Raw genomic sequence first — 18,923 nt, forward strand, 5'->3', positions numbered from 1 at the left:
GGTTGAGAGGTACCGGCTAGATATAGTCGGGCTCACCTCCACGCACAGCTTGGGCTCTGGAACTTTACTCCTCGAGAGAGGCTGGACTCTCACTACTGTTGTTAAAAATAAAGTTTTACTTACCGGTATATTATTGTGATATGGCAACACAAACATTCTCAGTGGACGTAACCTCACAACACAGTTCACAAGGGAACCACACAAGCAGTTGGATGAATTTCAGTTTTCTAGTTTAACCTAGCTGTGTAAAACATTTATTTGCTAGGGAAAACTAAGATGAATGCACCCAAACTTGGCAGTGGTTTTAAGAAAGTCCTTTGACCCAGGCTATAATAAAGCATCACACCACCTTGTTATGTATTGTAGATCATCAGCAAAAGGCCTCTGATGCACTTAATGCCCTGACCCAGGTGTTGAGTGACTTACATAGGAGTGCCTGGCGAAGGCCTCAAACTCAGTGTTCATCTGGCCTGTTCCTCCCACAACAGCAGGAGCAGAGAAGAGCCCATAAACACTCTGGATGCGTTCACCGGCCGCCTCGACTTCCTTCATGAGTATCCAGGCCTCGCCTTTCTCCGCAAACTCCCTCACTCCATTGCTGGCAAAATCATTACGCTGCCACATGTGGTAGTCAGAGCTATGTGTCACCCCTAAGAACAGAGAGAGAGAGAGCAAGAAGAGGATCAGAGATGGATGTTGCAGCAGAGTCATTTTACTTTAATGACTTTTTCTTCTTTTAATAACGAGATTCAAAATCTGAGTAATGGATCTGCTAAAGAAATATTTCCACATTAGCTTTCTGTTACTCAATCAGAATACTGCTCTAATAATAATAATCTGTCAGAAAGCAGTTCCATACCTGCTTTTTCTACACTTACCAATAAGGTTTGACCACTGTGCAGGGGGACGGTAGACAGGATACTGCTTAGGGAAAGCTGCCTGGGTCCACTTGCCGGTGAACGTTAGTCTGTACTGGGCAGGTTCTGAGGCCATGCACATGGGAAGATCAGTAGGAACAGGCATTGAATGAATGCCTTGGCCCAGTGTCAGCATCATGACAGTGAGATGGTAGAGCACCTCAGACAAGGAGGTGGTGTTCCTTGGGGTGTCCATGATAATGAAGGCTGATTTGGGAGATGATGATGAACCTGAAGCAGTTAAATAGTTGGGAGAGAGAAGGAAAAAAAATAGGTGTTCAGTGCTGGAGAGTGTCTCACCAAACTCACAGATTGAAAGTCTTACAGTTGCAAATGTGTACTGGTGTAATCACCACAGACTCTGTTACACACCCTCTGCTCTGGTTGTTGCTCTGCACTAAAAGGCCAGGTTTCAGAGCACTTATACTCATTATGATTATAAATAGCTATATTATAAGGATTAAACTAATAATTTTATTCTTTCCGCATTTTTGCATGTTAATTGCCTTCATTACTACTTTTAAAAGCTTTGCAGCAGTCTGATTCATAGTCATTTTATTTTCTGTATTTATGAAGTCTGTTTTTGAAGTTGTCCTCTTTCTGTCAGAGCCGGAACATGACAAGACTGAAAAAAGCACAAAGCATCTGGCTGCAGCACTGGGTTTATACAAGTAGGTCATGTGAGGCATGGGGAGCATTTTTCATTTAAACCTTTCAACAGTTTTTTTCCCACTGTTTACACTCTGAAGCAACACAGGACTTACAGAAGGAGAGAGTCACCTACAATATGTACCTCAAATATCTTACTTGACAGAAGAAAGCTGTACTGGCTGACTTTCCTAACTTTGGATGCATCATTTTACCATCCTCCAGTGACAGAGCAGCAACTTGACACTCATCCTGCCACCCCCCGGAACTTATCAAATAACTTGTCAGTGGGGTGGGTCTTCACTTAGCGGTATGATTTTGTTGCCAATACTTGTTCCTGATTAATTACAGCGCTTGATGTTAAATATTTCCATGATCAACATGCATTCTTTTTATAGGAAGCACATTCTTATTTTTGTGACATACGGACAGCGTGCACATAAGACATTATAATATGGATTGCATAAACACCAGCATAAAGACCACTTATATCTAGTTATGCCTTTATGTGCAGACTTCATTACAAAAATTTGTTCTTAATCTGGTTGTTTTAATTTGTGATAAAATAACAGTGGCGCTAATGCAAAGTACATGTTAACTCAAAGAAGGGTAGGATGTTTAGCATTTGTTAGTAGGTGTTTGCATTGCACTGCAACACTAATTCTTAGCAAAACAATTCTTTGCTTCCATGTAAATAATCTCAGATCCACACTTCCTTGCCATGTGTTGCTGCTTTGATATGATTGTATACAATTCCACAGTAAAAGAAATAATTGTCAGTAGTTTTGCATGCAAGCTCGGTAACCATACATAATACAAATGTCTTCTAAATGTAAGGATCTCTGTACTGTCATGTAGCAAACTGGGTGATAATGATGTGATGCAGAAACTACTCACTGGTTTTATTCGGGGTTCCAGATGAATGAAGCTTTGCAGCAGATGACTGGAGAGGATGACTTGAGGTGAGGAGAAGGGGAAAGGAAATTGGTGGATGTGGCTGTCGGGAAGAGTGACTGCAAGGCTTGAAGTGCGTTTTCACCTATTTATGTATTTCAGGGGTTTCACCCCTTTCTCACCTCAGTGCACCCTTCATGGCCTTTGACTTTGGCTCTCCTTCCTCCACCCTCCTCTTCTCCCTCTCCTACTCTTTATAAGTATCCTGTTCACTGGTTAATGTGTTCAGCAGTTCTGGATGCACAGCCAGGGGTCCTGTGCAGCTCCATGGGTAGAGAGTCTTTTCACAGTGTGAAGCTGTAGGTCTCAATATTGAGTATATGACTAATGAGGTCCAAAGACATTCAGCTTAGGTTGATTGGTGTCTCTAAATTGCCCATAGGAGTGCATGTGCGTGTGTGTGGTTGTTTGTCTATGTGTTAGCCCTGCGATGGATTGGCGACCTGTCCAGGGTGTACCCTGCCTTCACCCGATTGCCGGCCGGGATTGGCTCCGGCCCAAAGTGAAAAATGTCTTGTTTTATCAGACGAAAAGTCAAAACCCCAAATATTTTCAAACTACTATTACATAATATTATATAGAATTGATTCTCAGTAGCACACATCACTAAGCAGTGCTTTTTGTCACCTTTGCAGTAGAAACTCAGGTTTAGGCTGGAAATGAACAGACGATGAAGTGTCTCAGCGTTTTACAATGTGTGAGGTGTGGCTACCACACTGACAGGAGGCCATGATAACAGCTATGTTTACTCCTGCATCCTGTGTTGTGTGTTTTTAGTCTTTCAGCCAGGTCATAGAGTGATTGTGTGTGTCCATGTATAAATTTTAAACTTTATTCTTACCATTTTTTTTTATTGTGAGGACATTTTGGCCGGTCCTCACAATCTCAAAGGGATGTTTGACAGTTAAGACTTAGTTTTGGGGTTAAAGTTAGAATTAGGTTTATGTTCGGGCAGGGGTTGGAGTTACATGTTTAGTTGTTATGGTTAAGGTTAGGGAATTGTGTCAGTGATTGTCCTCACAACTATAGAAAGACAAATTCGTGTTTGTGCATGCATGGAGGTCGGGGGTGTGGTGCTTCACTTGGCAACAGTCTACACATTTGCGTGCAAGTACACAAATATGCCAATGTGCTGAATCAGCCCACATCTAATGAGTTCCTTATGGTCACGTTTGTTAGACAGCTAAAACACCCACCCACACACACACACACACACACGCACTCTCAGACCAGCTGCCCTCACTCAACCTCTATGATTTTTCAGGATTTATTGTTTGGACTTTAAATCCAGTGAGCTTTCAGTCAGTGACATTTGAGGAAGGAAAGTTAACTCATCACCGCCCTCATAACTCTTGCACACTGAACAGTGCTGTACTGTGTTCAGTTTTATTTAAGATCGTAGAGCAAAATATGAGAAAGTAGAAGTGTGAGCAATGTGGCTAAAAGAAGTGGAATTCAGTTTGGTCCCTAAGACGCAGGATGCTGCTGGCTTAATTCATGACATCATAAAGTGTTTTAATAAGGTGATATATATACATATATTAGGGGTGTGTGATATTGACAAAATATTATATCTGGATATTTTTAATATATATTTTTTAATGATAAGCAGACGGTATTTTGCAGACTGTCTTAAAGTGTAGACTACTAGGTCATGCTTGTTAATAGCATATTAATTGTTGATTACTAATGATCTTAGTGGAAACAGCATTTCACTGTTTCCCATACATTGGTTTATTTGTGACACTGTATATAGCTGCAAGTCAGTATCAACTGTTCTGCAAATGGACAAAGTTAGGCCTATTAGAAAATATTTTCCAAGGCTCAAAGGACCCATCCTCTGCAGGTGCAGTATGGACCAAAGGTATTAGCAAAACTGAGTTAACATTAGAAACTTAAGGAAACACTAGGCAAACAGCCTGACCAGTGCAATTAGTGTTTTGAATATTTCCAGACTTCAACCAGTGCTGCTGAAGCAGCAAGAGCCCCCCCTGTGTTTACTGTATGTAAATATCAGATGAATTGCATTAGAGTTGTGTTCTCAGTCTCTTAGATGTTCAAAACCTGCATCATCAAGTTCAACACTTGCCATTTGCTGCACTCTTTAGCCTTTCTGTTGGCTTCACTCCAGGTTTTGAAACAGATTTAATGCACAAACTTTCATTTCTAAGAAATATTATCTAAAACAGGTTTATAAGCTGGAAACGGCTTTGCTGCCAAGTAACATCATTGAACTTTTTAACAGAAAGTCAGCAGCAGGGCCGGGTGAATGTGAAGATGCTGAAGGCCGCTGAGGGGCCGCTATATGTCACTCCAATGGGCCAGCTAGTCTGTAAACAAAATAACAGAGATTGTTGTTAGCTTCTAGGCCAGTGTTGCTATAGTGACAGGATGTGAGGTCATTGTTTTTACTTACTGGCTTTCAGAGTTTAAGGGCTGACCACAGGGAATGTGAAAATACTGATAAACAGACACATGAGCAAACACATGCAGGATCATTTGCATTAAGACACCACACACGCGCACACGCACACATATGCAGTTCTTCATCTGTACTCCTCACTGACACCTGGTCCTAACATCCAACCTGTTTCCTACTGTTCTCTCATATAACCTCCATTCAGCATATCCCTAGGGCCTTGTTACAGCTATAATCATCCCTGATTGGTGGCAGTCATTTCCTCTGCTGTGTGTGTGCAGATTTCCGGGTTATTTGTGTGTCCTCTAATGGATGCTGCAGAAACAAGAGACAGCAGCCCAGTGGTGATAATGTATATCCATGCAACTCATGGATTACTCAGGCCTGGCTGAAGCTTTACTCATATAACATTTCTGTGGTTGCTATTGTGCTTCTTTGTTCAGCGTTGAATGAATAATTTGTTTTCCCACTGTGAACATACTGTGACTGCAGATTTCATCCATCTAGATCCTACATTTGGCTTCTTAAAATGTTGTGTTGTATAAGATGTCAGTCTTATAAACTGTGACCTGCCTCAGCCCAGTGATGGCACAGTCCTGCTGTTTGACTCCACAGAAGCAGACTCCTGGTATTGTCGCTGACCAAAGTGACTTGTATCTGAGATTAACTGAACAGCTCTGGTCCAGGGTATTAGGTGACTGCAGAATATTAAAACACAATGCATATACATTTACTATTAGGAAATCACAGCTCCTGAGTCTGGATGATGTTGGTCAGCTTTAGTAGAGAGGCTTTAAACCAGATTTCACACAGGCAGCTCCAAAGGCCAGTGAAGGCTGATGTAGAGGAGAGAGGCGAACAGTGGTCAGCGAGCAACTATTTAGTTATGAGTGGTCATAAACTTTGTCTGATTTCTCTTTGGAGAGCAGGCTACTGTAGCATGGAGGCAAATAGTCTGCCTGTGCATTTTTCCTTATGATTTAAACTTTCTTGGAAAGTGTTTTTTTTTTCTTTTCAGAGCTTGAGCTGGGTCAGGAACTGTGCTAATGTGGGCCTGTAAAGCCCATTGAGACATTATAGTGTATCTTTGGATAGTACGCATGAATTTCAGCTGATTTACAGCAGGTATAATGTAAAATGTTGCCATGGAATCAATGAATAAGACTCTTATTTCTCTTGTAATTTGGCAAATTTGACCCAATAAAAGTACCTTTACTTTGCTGTTAGTTGTTCCCATTTGCAATGACCCTATGGGTGTACAGGCATCTATCACTGAATTACTTTGATACTGAATGCGTGAAATGTGAAAAGTGTCTTTCTTTCTCTGATTTCAATGTGGCTGGATGGTTGTTCACAGTGGACATTGGTATCTTCATAAAGTGTTGAATCTAAAAATATTTGTACTTTGTGAATTATCACTCCAAGATGGAGTGCGATTGTGTGTCACAGCCACTTCTGCTGGTTGTTTTAGCAGGCCTAATTAGCAGGGATATCTGACTTCTTATTCATTCAGAGCACCAGCACATGTCTGTGCCTTTCACCTAATGCAGTGTCGCTGCTTCACCTCTCCCCGACTGCACCCTGCTTCTTTCACCTGAAAATAGGTCAGTGGTTCACACTGATTGTTGCTTATGAAAATAGATTTTCTTGGAACAGTTGATGAAATAACTGAAACTATCTTTTTTTTATGTATTTATTACTTTTTATTTTGTTTTGTGCCCTTTTCACAGCATGGACTGGCCTTGCCAGTGGCTTAAATGTTTTTAATAGAGTGTGATTTTTTTTTTCTTTTTTTTTTGCCCTTGCTACAGTTTTGTCTTCATATTCTTCTATCTTTATTTCTCATTCTCTTTATATATATTTAAACATTTTACCCCCTTTTGTGGCTACCTTTCATCTCTCATCTTTTCCCCATTTTCCATTTTCTTCCTCTCCATCATGTTTTCCCCATCATGCTCTCCTCCCACCCTGCGGTGAGGCAGTGAACCCCCGGCCGGAGATATAAAGGACATGATATCCTGGGCCCCTTAAACATTAAATGAGAGATCCGTTTTCCAGCACAGTATTCCTCTGCACAAGTGCAGGCATCACTTTTTTCACTTGAAATATGGCCACATCACAGTGTGGTCCAATTATGTCAGGTAGCAAAAGTGCCAAAAAGTATTTTCACAGGTGAAGAAAACGGTGATAAAGCATGTTTTAGTTTTCTCCATGTTCTGATGACATGTCTGGATGGAGTGACAGGGAGACCCGAATGAGGGAGGACGTGGGAGCAACAGTTAGACATAAAGCACATTTTAATTCTGCGCTTTTAAAGAAAGAATGGGAAGTGGCATGTAAAGTCCTAATTAAATGAAGTTTGGCTTTTCATCTTGTTAACTGCTTGGTTGTTCATATGGTTGTTGAAATGTACAGTCTTCTGGATGTAGCTGTAGTAAGAGGTGAAAGATGGCCCTGCTGTGGACGCATGCTGTTGATTTGAATCAGCCACTACAAAACCTGGAAGATGTGTCTGTTTTGAACTGACATTATTGGCATTATCCATGTGAACAGTTTTGATAAACATTTAACTAAAGCAAGAGTAGCTGGCCTGGATTTCTGATTCTCTGCCACACAGATGAATGCTTCGACTGAAAAACAATGGCTCTTGCACAATGACTGTTGCAGTCAAAAATATTTTGAATTACTGAAGAAGACACCAGAAATATATAATAGTTTTATTTTTCCTGAGATAGGTTGGAAGCTTTTTCAGAAACAGCCTGCTTTATACTTCTGGAGATTTACCCCTGGGACCTTTCCAGCATAAACACACTCTTGCTACTCTCCTGTTGACACTGGCCTGCGGAGCATCATCAGGTTGATCATACAGATCCCCTAATTGCAATGTGAAACCACAGATGTTTTAAGTTGGACTGGAGAATCGGGATCTGAGCAAGCCCATCACTGACTCTATAAAGTGCCATAACCCCAGTAGCCTGGAATTAGAACATTTGTCCCAACTAGTCTTGTGACACAGGGCCATAGTCAATAGCACAAGACTGTGTTTACACTGGAATAATTCCAGGTGTATTTTCTTTTTAAATACCAAGCAGGTTGTGCATGAAAATATAGATTGACAGTGGCAATAGATGTGTTTAGATTTAAGCAAAACAACAAGAATACATTCCAACATCCAGTTTAAAGTGCAGGCACTGAGCTCACGCTCTGATCTTGAGCATAAACTATTACATGCACAGTTTGGTGTTTAAGTAAACATGTTTGTTGGAGAATCAAACCTGCACCCTGTTGAATATGAGTTGTCTGTCTGCTGGGCAGGCATCTATGTTGCTACAGTACATAATCAGAAACACACTGAGTCCTTGTCAACATCTCTCATCTCCTGTCAGTTGAAACAGCAGTGCCCAGACAGACAGACAGACATTTTGTCCTGAAACAGTACATTGTCAGACAGTGACAGGCTGGCCCTTAAATTTCTTGCTATTACATCTGTGCTTCAGTGTCAAAACAAACCCATAACACCCATAAATAACCTGATGACATTTGCATAACCACAACTAAGCTCAAAGCTACTATAGGCCTGAAATACACAATGAAAGTAAAACAAATTGAAGTAGAGAATTTGTAAAAGCATAAAATTATCTTTCATTAAAGATGTAATGAGACTGTTTGTCTGTCTCTATCTATCTGTCTGTCTATATCTCTAACATATAAAGTATTTTTCTTTGAAAACAGCAGTTGAAACCGGGTTAATTTGGTAAAATTCATATCACCAATGAAGGAAACAGTGTAACATCTGTGATACTCACACATGGATAGTCTCCAAAACTGCAGCTCACTAACAGGAAGTTCCTGCAGTGGAGCTGTGAGATGTTAGCAGCAGTAGAACAGCTTAGGTTTAGACTTTCATCTTCCTTTCTGAGATGAAGCTTCATAAAAGCTGCATTTGTGTATTTTGAAGAAAGGCACTATAAACATTGGTCTCTTGAATTGTCTCCACATTAGAAAATTAAATAGAAAACAGGCCAATTTGAGGTCCTCAGTACTTGGACTTATGATTGTTGAAATGCTGTTCAGTGACCGAGGTGAAGAGCAATCTATTGGACAGAAGCCCGCCCAGCTGTAAGGCTTTGGTACAGATTAGTTACTAATAGTTTGAAAATGAAGAGACATGGGAGGATATTAAATTATCATGGCAGCCAAAAGAAACTCTTCAGTCTCTGAAGACGTATAGTTTTCACCCTGCAAAATCTTGTTTTCCCTTAAAAAATGAAACTGTATGAGGGCATTTCATTCATCGACAGCGTAGGTTCAAGAACTTTCCCTAAAAAAAAAGTGATGACCTTGTGAAATACAGATTATCACTCAATGTATCAAGACATCATTACTTTAAAATGACTTAAACAGCTGAAGTGAAGCCACTTCGCCCCTCCAGTAGATTTTTGCCTCTCCTGTCAAGATAGATAGTTTTTGCAGCACAGGAGAAAGAGAAACCAATTCTCATTTTCAGGGGATGCCAACGGATTTTTAAAAAACTTGTATAACAGGCTTTAAATGGTTTCCACAGACATAAAGGTCATATCACCCCCTCAGCATTTTGGAGGGTGATGTCAGCTTTATATACAAGATTTCCACACGACTGAAGTGCTGCATAACAACACTTGGCCAGCGATGATTTGTACTGGATCTCCCCGAGGTGTATGAAACTCTGGTCAGTTAGTTCACATTCAGAGATTTGACAGTCACTGGGATGCGTGCACACTTAGATGATATTGTATGTGTGTATGCAGAAGAGTGATTATCACGCACTTTTTATGCACTCACAATGATACAGCTTATGAATAAAGAACAGTGTGAATGAAAATGCAAGAACACAAAAGGAAACCTTCATTTATGATGTGGTTTGATATTAGGCCAGATATTTGCAGAAAGAAAAGTTAATAGACTTTATTTTTGTTATGTAAAAGGAGAATTGTGCTTCAGAAACAGTACAGAGACATTCAGACACACTCCAGGGCTCTAGACTAACATTTCATAATGGCAGCACTGTATTTATAATGAAACTTAGACAGAGAGGGACTTATGGAAGACAATAAATGGGAAACTCACTTCCAGAACAAGTTTCCACCTCTTTTTATGTAGTCACTGTAGTGCTCTGTATCCTAACAGTCGATAATGATGACACATGATGATGGTGATTAGGCTGTTATATTTCATCTGAAGTATAAATGGATGAATTGTATGCGTGCTTTGCCGTTTGTGTATGTGATTTATTTGTAGCCAATTTTTTGTTCTGAAGAAGAATTTCTGCTCTTTGGTGTCTGTGTTGAACTTGATGCACAGTTCTCTCACTCGCCTGCTAGTCCCAGCTCATTTTTGGACTAAACTTACTAGTAGCTTACTACTTAAAGACTTGATGGTAGGTTTCAGCCGCTACTAACTTCAAACTGTGAGTTAACCAGATGTGTGTGGCACGTGTGTGGCACGTGTGTGGCACGTGTGTGGCACGTATGTATCACGCGTTAGATTTGTTCAATTCGCACTGATTCCGACCTCTGTGCAGCATCTCTCATCAGAACAGCTGTCTGCCAGCAGGAGGACAGAAAGTCTTCACCACGCTGACTGGACAGCAGAAATGTCCTGGACAAAAACAAATTTCATGTAGGCTCATCAGCAAGAAATCAGTAGTGTTTATATGTATGGATTTATTGATTGTATTCATTTCCCCGTTTTGCTACAAAATACGAGGGGAGAGTAAAGCAAAAAAGTTCACAGTGACACCAGGAGCCTGATCCATCAGGAGAGATTCAAATAAAAAGTTTCCAACTCATTAACAGGCTAACAAGCGATCTGCCTGATTTAAGCAGCTGTCTGTAGTAATTACACTTCAAATGTGCTAAAGGAAAAATAGACTGACACCATGAAAAAGGGGTCCAGGGATGACGCATGTGTCTCGGAGTCGGTGTGGATTGACACATTGATAGAGTGGAATTCTCTGCTTTGTGAGACAGGCGAATGACGGATAAGTATTGGTTGCCAGTTTTGCGGTCTGTTGTTTGGTCTGTCCACTATTTGTACAGTGACAGCAGTTGTTCGTGCACAACCAGTTTATTTTGCAGTTGCACCCAGTGCAACTTTTGAAGAAAAAGTCAGTCACACCTTAAATAAATTTGGTCGCAAAATGCGACTGTTCATTCGCAGTTTGGAGCCCTGTACTACTGAAGTCAGGGCATTATTGCAGGACAAGACACAACAGACTTTAGTACACACAACATACAGTATACATGCACACACTGCAAGTATAATAACACAACAAAAGTGTTCCCACAGTCTCACACACATTGACAGCTTTCAGTAAGTCATCCAAGAACATAATCTTGTTTCTGGTGCCCCACTCTGTTTAGGGATTTAGTGTCCCTCTCTGAGGAACCATTAGGTAATGTTGCTATGCTCTCCACTAATCCTGAGATCCTGGAGAAGAGAGCTATACATCAAAGGCAGAGTACAGCTATCGGCAATACCTGCTGTTTCCATGAACCTGGCTGACCAAGTGAAAGCTCTGATCCCTCCCTTAGCTCACCCAGTAAATCGCCTTCTGTCATGAACGATTTGAAGGAACATTTTTAAGCCTTGAGATATTTCATTCATAGGTTGTATCAAAGCAGTTACAATTCAATATCACGGTCATCAAAAGCTAAATTTACACAGAAGTAATGTGTGACTATGTATTACATAGGTTCCACTGGGATTATATTAATTTGTACTTCAACACAGATGGCTCTAAATAGCCCCAGCTTGTGACTTATATTACATACACTTGAGTCACTGAGATCAATTTTCATGAATGTGCAAAATTGAAACGTGCTGAACTTTTTAACCCCGTACCGTCATTTCATAACACTCACCCAAATTCTGAAGGTGTTTCCCAAAAATTCTATAGACTCTTCTAAAGATGTGGAATAAAACAAAATCCGGTCCAGTCCAGGAAATTCATTAATATTAGTGTAATGTATTAGTCTATTGTAATACAAATTCTAGGTTTGTAATACTTTGTACCATCAGTGAAGATTAACAGAAGCGCTGTAACAATATACTAACACCCAGAAGTCAGGTGGATTGTGTTTAGATGGCAAAGGTTTGATCACAGATTTGAGCAGGTGACCTTTTACTGAAATGGTTTCCTCCTTAACTCCAGAATTCCTGGCCAGTTTCTTTTGTGACCTTGTTATTGAAATGACTTTGTACCAAAAAAAGTATACCATTCATCTTGACATTCCAGGAAAGTTCAGGGGAAAATGGAGTAAAATGCTGGGGATCCAGCAGGTACTGGCCAGACCCAGTGCCGCTTAGCTTCCAAGACTGGGCATCTCCAGAGCTCACTGGGGAACTAATTACACTGTATGCCATGCAGTATATCGTTACCAACCTATAATCAAAATATACTGTGATAGAAATTTTAGGTTAGGTATTCATTATTGTTGACAGCAAACGTGATGTCCTCTTTAAGACAGCAGCAGGACATAGTAAATATAGAGTGAAACAAAAATGTGTCTGCATTTTTTTTACAAAAGGACTTTGTATCACCTTAAGCAGCTAATAGTGATAAAAGTAGTGTTTGTGGTATGTTCATAGTATTTTGTTCACATCTATAAATATTTTTATGCATTTATGTGTATGCATGCGCACAGTCCAACGCCTGTGTGTTGTTTTCCATGTGAGTTTATTTGAACCACATGGCATTTGTCAAGTGTCAGTTCCTCCTACCACAGTCACATGTTGGCAATAAAAAAAAAACACAGAACACCCCAGAATCCTGGCTGCAGAAACTGGGTCACCACTTTGACAGGCTTGTTTGGGAAACACACATACAATGCAACACAACACGTTGAGAGAGAAGTATGAAAACGTGACTATGACTCCAGCTGAAAAATGTAAACAGAATAATGAAAGAAGCTGAGTTTCTTCATATATATTTTCCTCTATCTTCTCACTCTCCTTTCTGTTTGTACCTTTAGCTGTCTTTCTCATCATCTTTGTGCTCTCATTTGATTCCATGCCCTTTCTCCAGCAGCGTAGGCTCTATCCAGCAGTCTGTTTGCTTTTCATATAAACTGCTGCACAGTGTCTTCTAACATTGTGTAGGTCTAACAAAACCCTTTAGACCTACTAGAGGAGGGAGGACCACTTGTTTTGCCTTGAACGAACCCTAGATAATGAATGAGACATTCAGAGGCTTAAAGTCCTGCATGTTGAGTTCAATTCAGTTTTATTTGTATAGTACCAATTGACATAGTAAGGTCTAGCTCTTAAACCCCAACAAATGTTTGGTATTATGGGCGGTTTTCAAGCTGATTCCCAGCTGTTGTTGATTTTTTACAATCCACTTTCATGATGTAGTTTGGCGCTGGAACCACAACACATTTTTTACATGTGTGACACAGCAGTGGCCCGTTATCAGTGAAAAAATCATAAACTGAGATGAAATAGCAGAAACATTGGATGTGCACCATTTCTTCTCGCCACCACCAAAATAGTGGCGACCTGCGTAAGCGGCCATTGGACTTGGCACCTTTCGGGCCACATCCATCGTTTATAAGCATGTGTCTGTTTATTAACAACGGTCTTCGCCGCTTTGCCCACAGTCCGCTTGCTTTAAGTCCCTATTTACCTCTAAATCGATAAGATACTTGATCATTTTGCCTCTAAATCTAGGTGCGTGTGTTCTACTGTGCTTGTAATGCTAAGAGTTGAGGTGTGAAGATGCTGACATTTAACTAAACACAGGTGACTGCTCTGCACAAACACACCCAGTCCCCCCTTTCATTACTGGAACTTGATTTTAGTACTGTCTCCTGAGGGGTGCCGAAAGTTAGGTCCTGGAATGCACCCCCAAAGCAGTGGAAACAAACGCAGAAGAGTCACTTGGCTTGACACGTTGGTTGGTTGCTATGGTGGAAGAACCCTATTAGACTTATCCATCAGCCAGTTCTGTAACGAGAACGTAAAGCCTCACCCTTCCACTGGAATCCTGTTAAACAGGAGTATGTTATAACACAGATTAGTGCCATGTGCCTTGCCCAAGAGCAGCCCTGTTGTTTCCTGAAGGAGCTGGGAGTGTTAGTCATTCACTAATCAATTCCCTAAATTTTCCACTTCTTCTGACAAGCCAGCATCACTGAAATCTTCAAGCTTAGCCAGTATTCACAGTGGTAGACATAAATGTTTCAAGCATATTGAGGGTTTTCTACAATGTGTCTCATGACACGTGTCTGATGGTGACTAACACTACTGGTCTTCTGGTTTAAACAGAGTAGTTCCTCTCTAAACATCTCCATTACACAGTGCCCTTTGCAGGCCCCCATGCTAATGGAATAAAATGTGCCCTCTGTCCATTTTTATTTTTTAAGGCATCTGGTTCCCATCCTACTTCTTGGGGCTTACATTTAACCCATCCTGAGTTTCCAGCTGCTGGAGAGCCTGTTCCAGTGGCTGTAATCCTGAGTGGATGAGAGGGAAAGGGACAAGGAGTGAAAAAGAGTGAGATGGAGAGATTTGAGGGTATGTAGGGAGCTAAACAGAGACAGATGAAGAGAAAAGCAAAGAAAGAAAGATGTAATAGAAATCTTTCCATGTCTGATGTCAGACGTCAGCTGCAGTCGGTTCAAGATGTGGTTTCACATACAATCTTCCAATAGACAGTGACAGCAGAATAGAGGACTTGGCTCTCATCTCTAACGGTTGAATAGACCCTTGAATATTTATACTATATCTTATTTCAACAGAAACACCTTTACTCCAACTTAGGCCACATGGACAAGTAGTAATCTATAAAACTATATGCTATCATCTATATTTACATCTCTCTCTCTCATTGTAGTTGAGTCTCCGGATGTGGTGGCTCTCCCTCTGATGGCAGTACATTATAAATGCAGGATACATAATTTCCCTTTGGCTGTTTGTACACGACTTTTCTAACTAGAATCAGACCATATTAAATTGATTTCCTTCATGCAAATTTGATAGGAAGAGCACTTACATAAATTGGAAGTAAACCTGAATTCTTGTTTGCTCAGTCCTGTGATTTCAGTGCTTTAGATTACATTTGATTTTCAAGGCATTATATATTAATATTCCACATCATGGGTTGTATGTTTATTGAATGGCACTACTTTTTAGGTTTGAGCAGTTTCTGTATGCTGGGAGGTTTGCACTTAAATGAGCTGTGCTGTCAAACACAATACTGGTGTGACACAGGTGCACTATATACGTCCTGAGGAACAAAGATGAATATCAATTTATTGCATAAATAAATTAAACTGGACAACTGTGTCAAGTAAGATAGCTATCACAGATTCAGATGTTAAAGATGCTTTCTGTTTCTTTCTCCATAGTGGGAGTGCAGCAGCTGCACTGGTGACACCCAGTGGAGTCAACTGGTAACTGGTACTTACCTAACAGAGTTAATGCAAGCTCATTGCTCTTATTTGTATAAGCTCATATAAAAGGGGAACACAGCAATTTAATTTAGATTTTTAGAAGCGTATTTAACCAGTTACACTGCATATGCCTATAAAGAAATTTCATTTACTCAAGTGTCCAAGCTTTAAAAGTAGCATTTTTATTTACTTCTATTTCTGTGACTTCTGTATCAGTTCTTGTCAGTATTTCGTGAACAGTAACTGCCAAAACACTATACTGCAAAAGTGTATGCCACTCAGACTGCCTGTGTCGAGCTGCTAAAGAAGGTTTAAAAGGACTGCAGAGCAGCTTTTAATGCTGAGTTTTCCATCAACAACATTTGCTCCCATTGCTAACGGATGCTAGCAGAAAGCTAGCTACGTACAAAAAGGTTGAGACAAATTTCACTTTTCCACTGTTTATTTCCTTTTAAAATAATTCATACAAATGCATACAGTCACAAACATATCTTTGTCAGGTTGTCAGTTTTGACCAAAAATAATGATATTTACTGTAGAATATAGAATATGTATACTGTATATTGCTACGCCTACTACTTTACCATAAAGGAGACCAAGGTAGGCAACAGTGGACTGTGTTACCGTCAGGGATGGAATTTCAAGGAGCACCTCGACACTTTAAAAGCAGGTTTTTGTATTGTTTTTATTTGTGTCGCCCATTGGTTTGAACGTGGAATTCTTACACTTTATATTAGGAAGGACTAGCGAAGAGTTTCTCAGAGTTTCCCATATACCAACAGGTATCAGGTGAGAAAACATTTAGAGTAAAGATCAGAATATTCCACCATTTCTTTGAGGATTTTGGGGCTCTAGCCTGACACTGATATTAAATATCACCTCGGTACCTTGTGTACTAGACACCCCGTTCAGATTCTGGCCAGTGATGACAGTAAAATATTCACCAATGGCTAGTGAAATTTCCATCCCTGATTGCTACTCTTACTACCTCACCATGAAGACGACCAGGTAGGCAACAGTGAACTGTTTTTACTACTCAGCTGCTGGTAGAAGGGGATCCAGAAAGCACCATCACTTAGCTGGCCTGCTAACATCAACAACACATGAACTGGAGTAAGTAATAAATATTCCAGATAGAAAAGAGCTTCAGATATTTTACTTCTGACAAATAATTTAAGCATCTTGTTTAAATTGTGGGAATATTATCAGTAAAGACATGGGTTACTGGCTCAAATTTTTAGCAAAGCATTTTTAGTTTTTTACCTAGAGGTTAATTGTGTATTTAGATTTCAGTCTTTGTAATGATGCCTTGTGGAGAGTACTAACCACCACCCCTCCTCCCAGTGCTGCTTTTTTAGACACAGATACAACCAAGTCACATTGACACAGGCAGGCATAACACCATATGTACACATAGACACAGAGGCCACAGAGGGTGGCTCAACGGTATACTTTGGAAGGACCCATCATGAAATGTTAAAGGGACACCAGGCTGGAGAAATCCATACGCTCTGACATGCTTTACTTCATTGTGCATATATGATTGGTCTCTCTATGAGTTTGTTCTTACAAGCAGGACGTTCCTTTTTTAGAAAGTTGATCAAACTGACATACCATTAAGTCTTAATAGATTGATTTGGATGCAGAACAAAAACATGATCATTTGGTCTGACCTAACTTCGAGCACACACTTGTTCCTCATTTGTCTGTAACCACTAACTGATGTGACCTCTTCAAACAGGAACTGAAAATGGTCGTGACAGGAAGCATTGCACTTCATACTGGTTCAGTTTGTCACTGTTGGCTGATTTGACATATCCAAAACTAGAAGGGCAACTTCAGTGAAATACCAATTTATAGTGAGATCAGTTTTGCAGAATGAAGCAACACACTGATTTGTCAATGCTGTGCATCATTTGTAAACCTCAGTGTGCTGAACTGTGCTCCATGACCTGGACAATGTAGTAGTGGAAGTACTGGATCATTAGACACAAAGAAGACAAAGATAAAAGCCATTTATGAGAATGTCTCAAATCGTAAGCTGCTACAAACTCTTAGTGCATCGCTGTGTAGACAACTTGCGTTCTCTTACAGACCAATTAATCTAGTCACTCTATTCAGCAATTCAAAATCAGGACTAGGGATGAAGCCAAGCATACCATTTTGCCACCTCCCTACAACCTTTCCTCCCACAACCCCTCAATTTGGGTTAAACATTTACAAAAGTCCAAAAAGCAAGATCACATGGCCCTTAAACATGAGAAACAAAAACAAATATTAGCTGATGTTAAGGTTTTTTTTTTACTGTAGTGGGACATGAAAAGGCAAGCAGGTAGAAAAACAAGAGCACTAAGTGGCATAAAAATGAATTTAAAACAAAAAAAATGTAAAAACAATATACCAACTGTGGAAACTTAATTTCCTGAGATGGTGTGCAAAAAGCTGCCTCTTTTTGGGGGAGGGGGGCTTGTTAATTTGGGGACACATTAAAAACATGGTATTGTTAAACCAATTTGGCTACATAGAGAGATCACACAACCCTTGTTTTTGTTAAGACTGGAATACAAATATCAGTATCTTCTTGCTGCAAGTCTAAAAACTGTACACAGACAGGTTACATTCATTTCATAACCTACTACTTTTGCTTGCACATCAAACTAACAAAGGACAGATAAAAGAGAGAAAGATCTGTAACCTGCTCCTCTAACTTTGGACACATTACAGTCTAAGACAGCAGAATTTAATTGGGTTTTTTTTTTATTATTCCAAATCAACAAATTGTTATTTATAATTGTATTTATTTATTTATTTATTTTTACTTCTGGCAGAGGAAACTGTTTAACACTTAACTATAGTTGTTATGTAGAGATCAACCTGCGGACCTTGAGTTTTACAGTCTTCTCAGAACTTCTAGTTGGGCACAGGACAACTGTCCTCTTTGATTAGAGCATCTGACAGCTATCCGCTCCTCCATGCAATCCTCTTCTTCCACTTCTTCTTTGGAGTGTGAACTGGCTGCTGGGAACCAACTGCCAGAGAGATGTGAATCAATTGTTTGTGGGACCTCAGCTTGTCCATCTGACACTCTGTGAACCTGTCTAATAACAAACCTGTTACCGCTTTGACACCAGTTGCCATGACACCACTGGCTCTGGTCACCAGACAGCATGGACAAGCAAGTGTGTACGTGTTTGTAGCTACAGTTGATCATTCGGATGCTGCTCTCTGTCGCCCTCTGGCGGCTTCACTGTGTTTTGTCCAGGGGATGGGGCATGGGGAGGGTGTGTGACAGCTGGCGGGAGGGTGTGTGAGATGGGCACGGCACTGGGTACGATGCCTTCAACTGGAGGTGGGAGACCGCCGGCCGGCAAGTTCACCACTCCTGGGGGATACCTGTAGGAGAGAGAGAGAGAGAGAGATACACAGCTGAGTCATCCATCCATCCATCCATTTTCCTCCGCTTATCCGGAACTGGGTCGTGGGAGCAGCAGTCTAAGCAAAGATGCCCAGACTTCCCTCTCTCCAGACACTTCCTCCAGCTCCTCCGGGGGA

General features: G+C 40.5%; 3 protein-coding genes and 1 long non-coding RNA gene across 4 annotated transcripts in view; 2 read left to right on the forward strand and 2 right to left on the reverse strand.

The window, feature by feature from the left end:
- Nucleotides 1–2,531, reverse strand: part of spon2b (spondin 2b, extracellular matrix protein) — a 10,613-nt gene extending 8,082 nt beyond the window's left edge. Inside the window, exons 1-3 of the mRNA XM_020607514.1 lie at nucleotides 2,463–2,531; nucleotides 879–1,148; nucleotides 427–650 (exon numbers count right to left, since the gene is read on the reverse strand). Coding sequence (XP_020463170.1) covers nucleotides 427–650; nucleotides 879–1,113 — 459 coding nt within the window. The 5' untranslated portion in view covers nucleotides 1,114–1,148; nucleotides 2,463–2,531. The remainder of the gene's footprint in view (nucleotides 1–426; nucleotides 651–878; nucleotides 1,149–2,462) is intronic.
- Nucleotides 1–18,923, forward strand: part of maea (macrophage erythroblast attacher, E3 ubiquitin ligase) — a 74,210-nt gene that overhangs the window by 13,195 nt on the left and 42,092 nt on the right. The window lies entirely within an intron of this gene.
- Nucleotides 1–18,923, forward strand: part of LOC109964310 (uncharacterized) — a 38,892-nt gene that overhangs the window by 12,606 nt on the left and 7,363 nt on the right. The window lies entirely within an intron of this gene.
- ctbp1 (C-terminal binding protein 1) overlaps nucleotides 15,793–18,923 on the reverse strand; it is a 24,021-nt gene continuing 20,890 nt past the window's right edge. The window contains exon 11 of the mRNA XM_020607515.1: nucleotides 15,793–18,764. Within this exon, the coding sequence (XP_020463171.1) occupies nucleotides 18,569–18,764 (196 nt within the window). The 3' untranslated portion in view covers nucleotides 15,793–18,568. The remainder of the gene's footprint in view (nucleotides 18,765–18,923) is intronic.

Source organism: Monopterus albus, unplaced genomic scaffold (genome assembly GCF_001952655.1).
Source record: "Monopterus albus unplaced genomic scaffold, M_albus_1.0 scaffold86.1, whole genome shotgun sequence".
Classification (NCBI taxonomy): domain Eukaryota; kingdom Metazoa; phylum Chordata; class Actinopteri; order Synbranchiformes; family Synbranchidae; genus Monopterus; species Monopterus albus.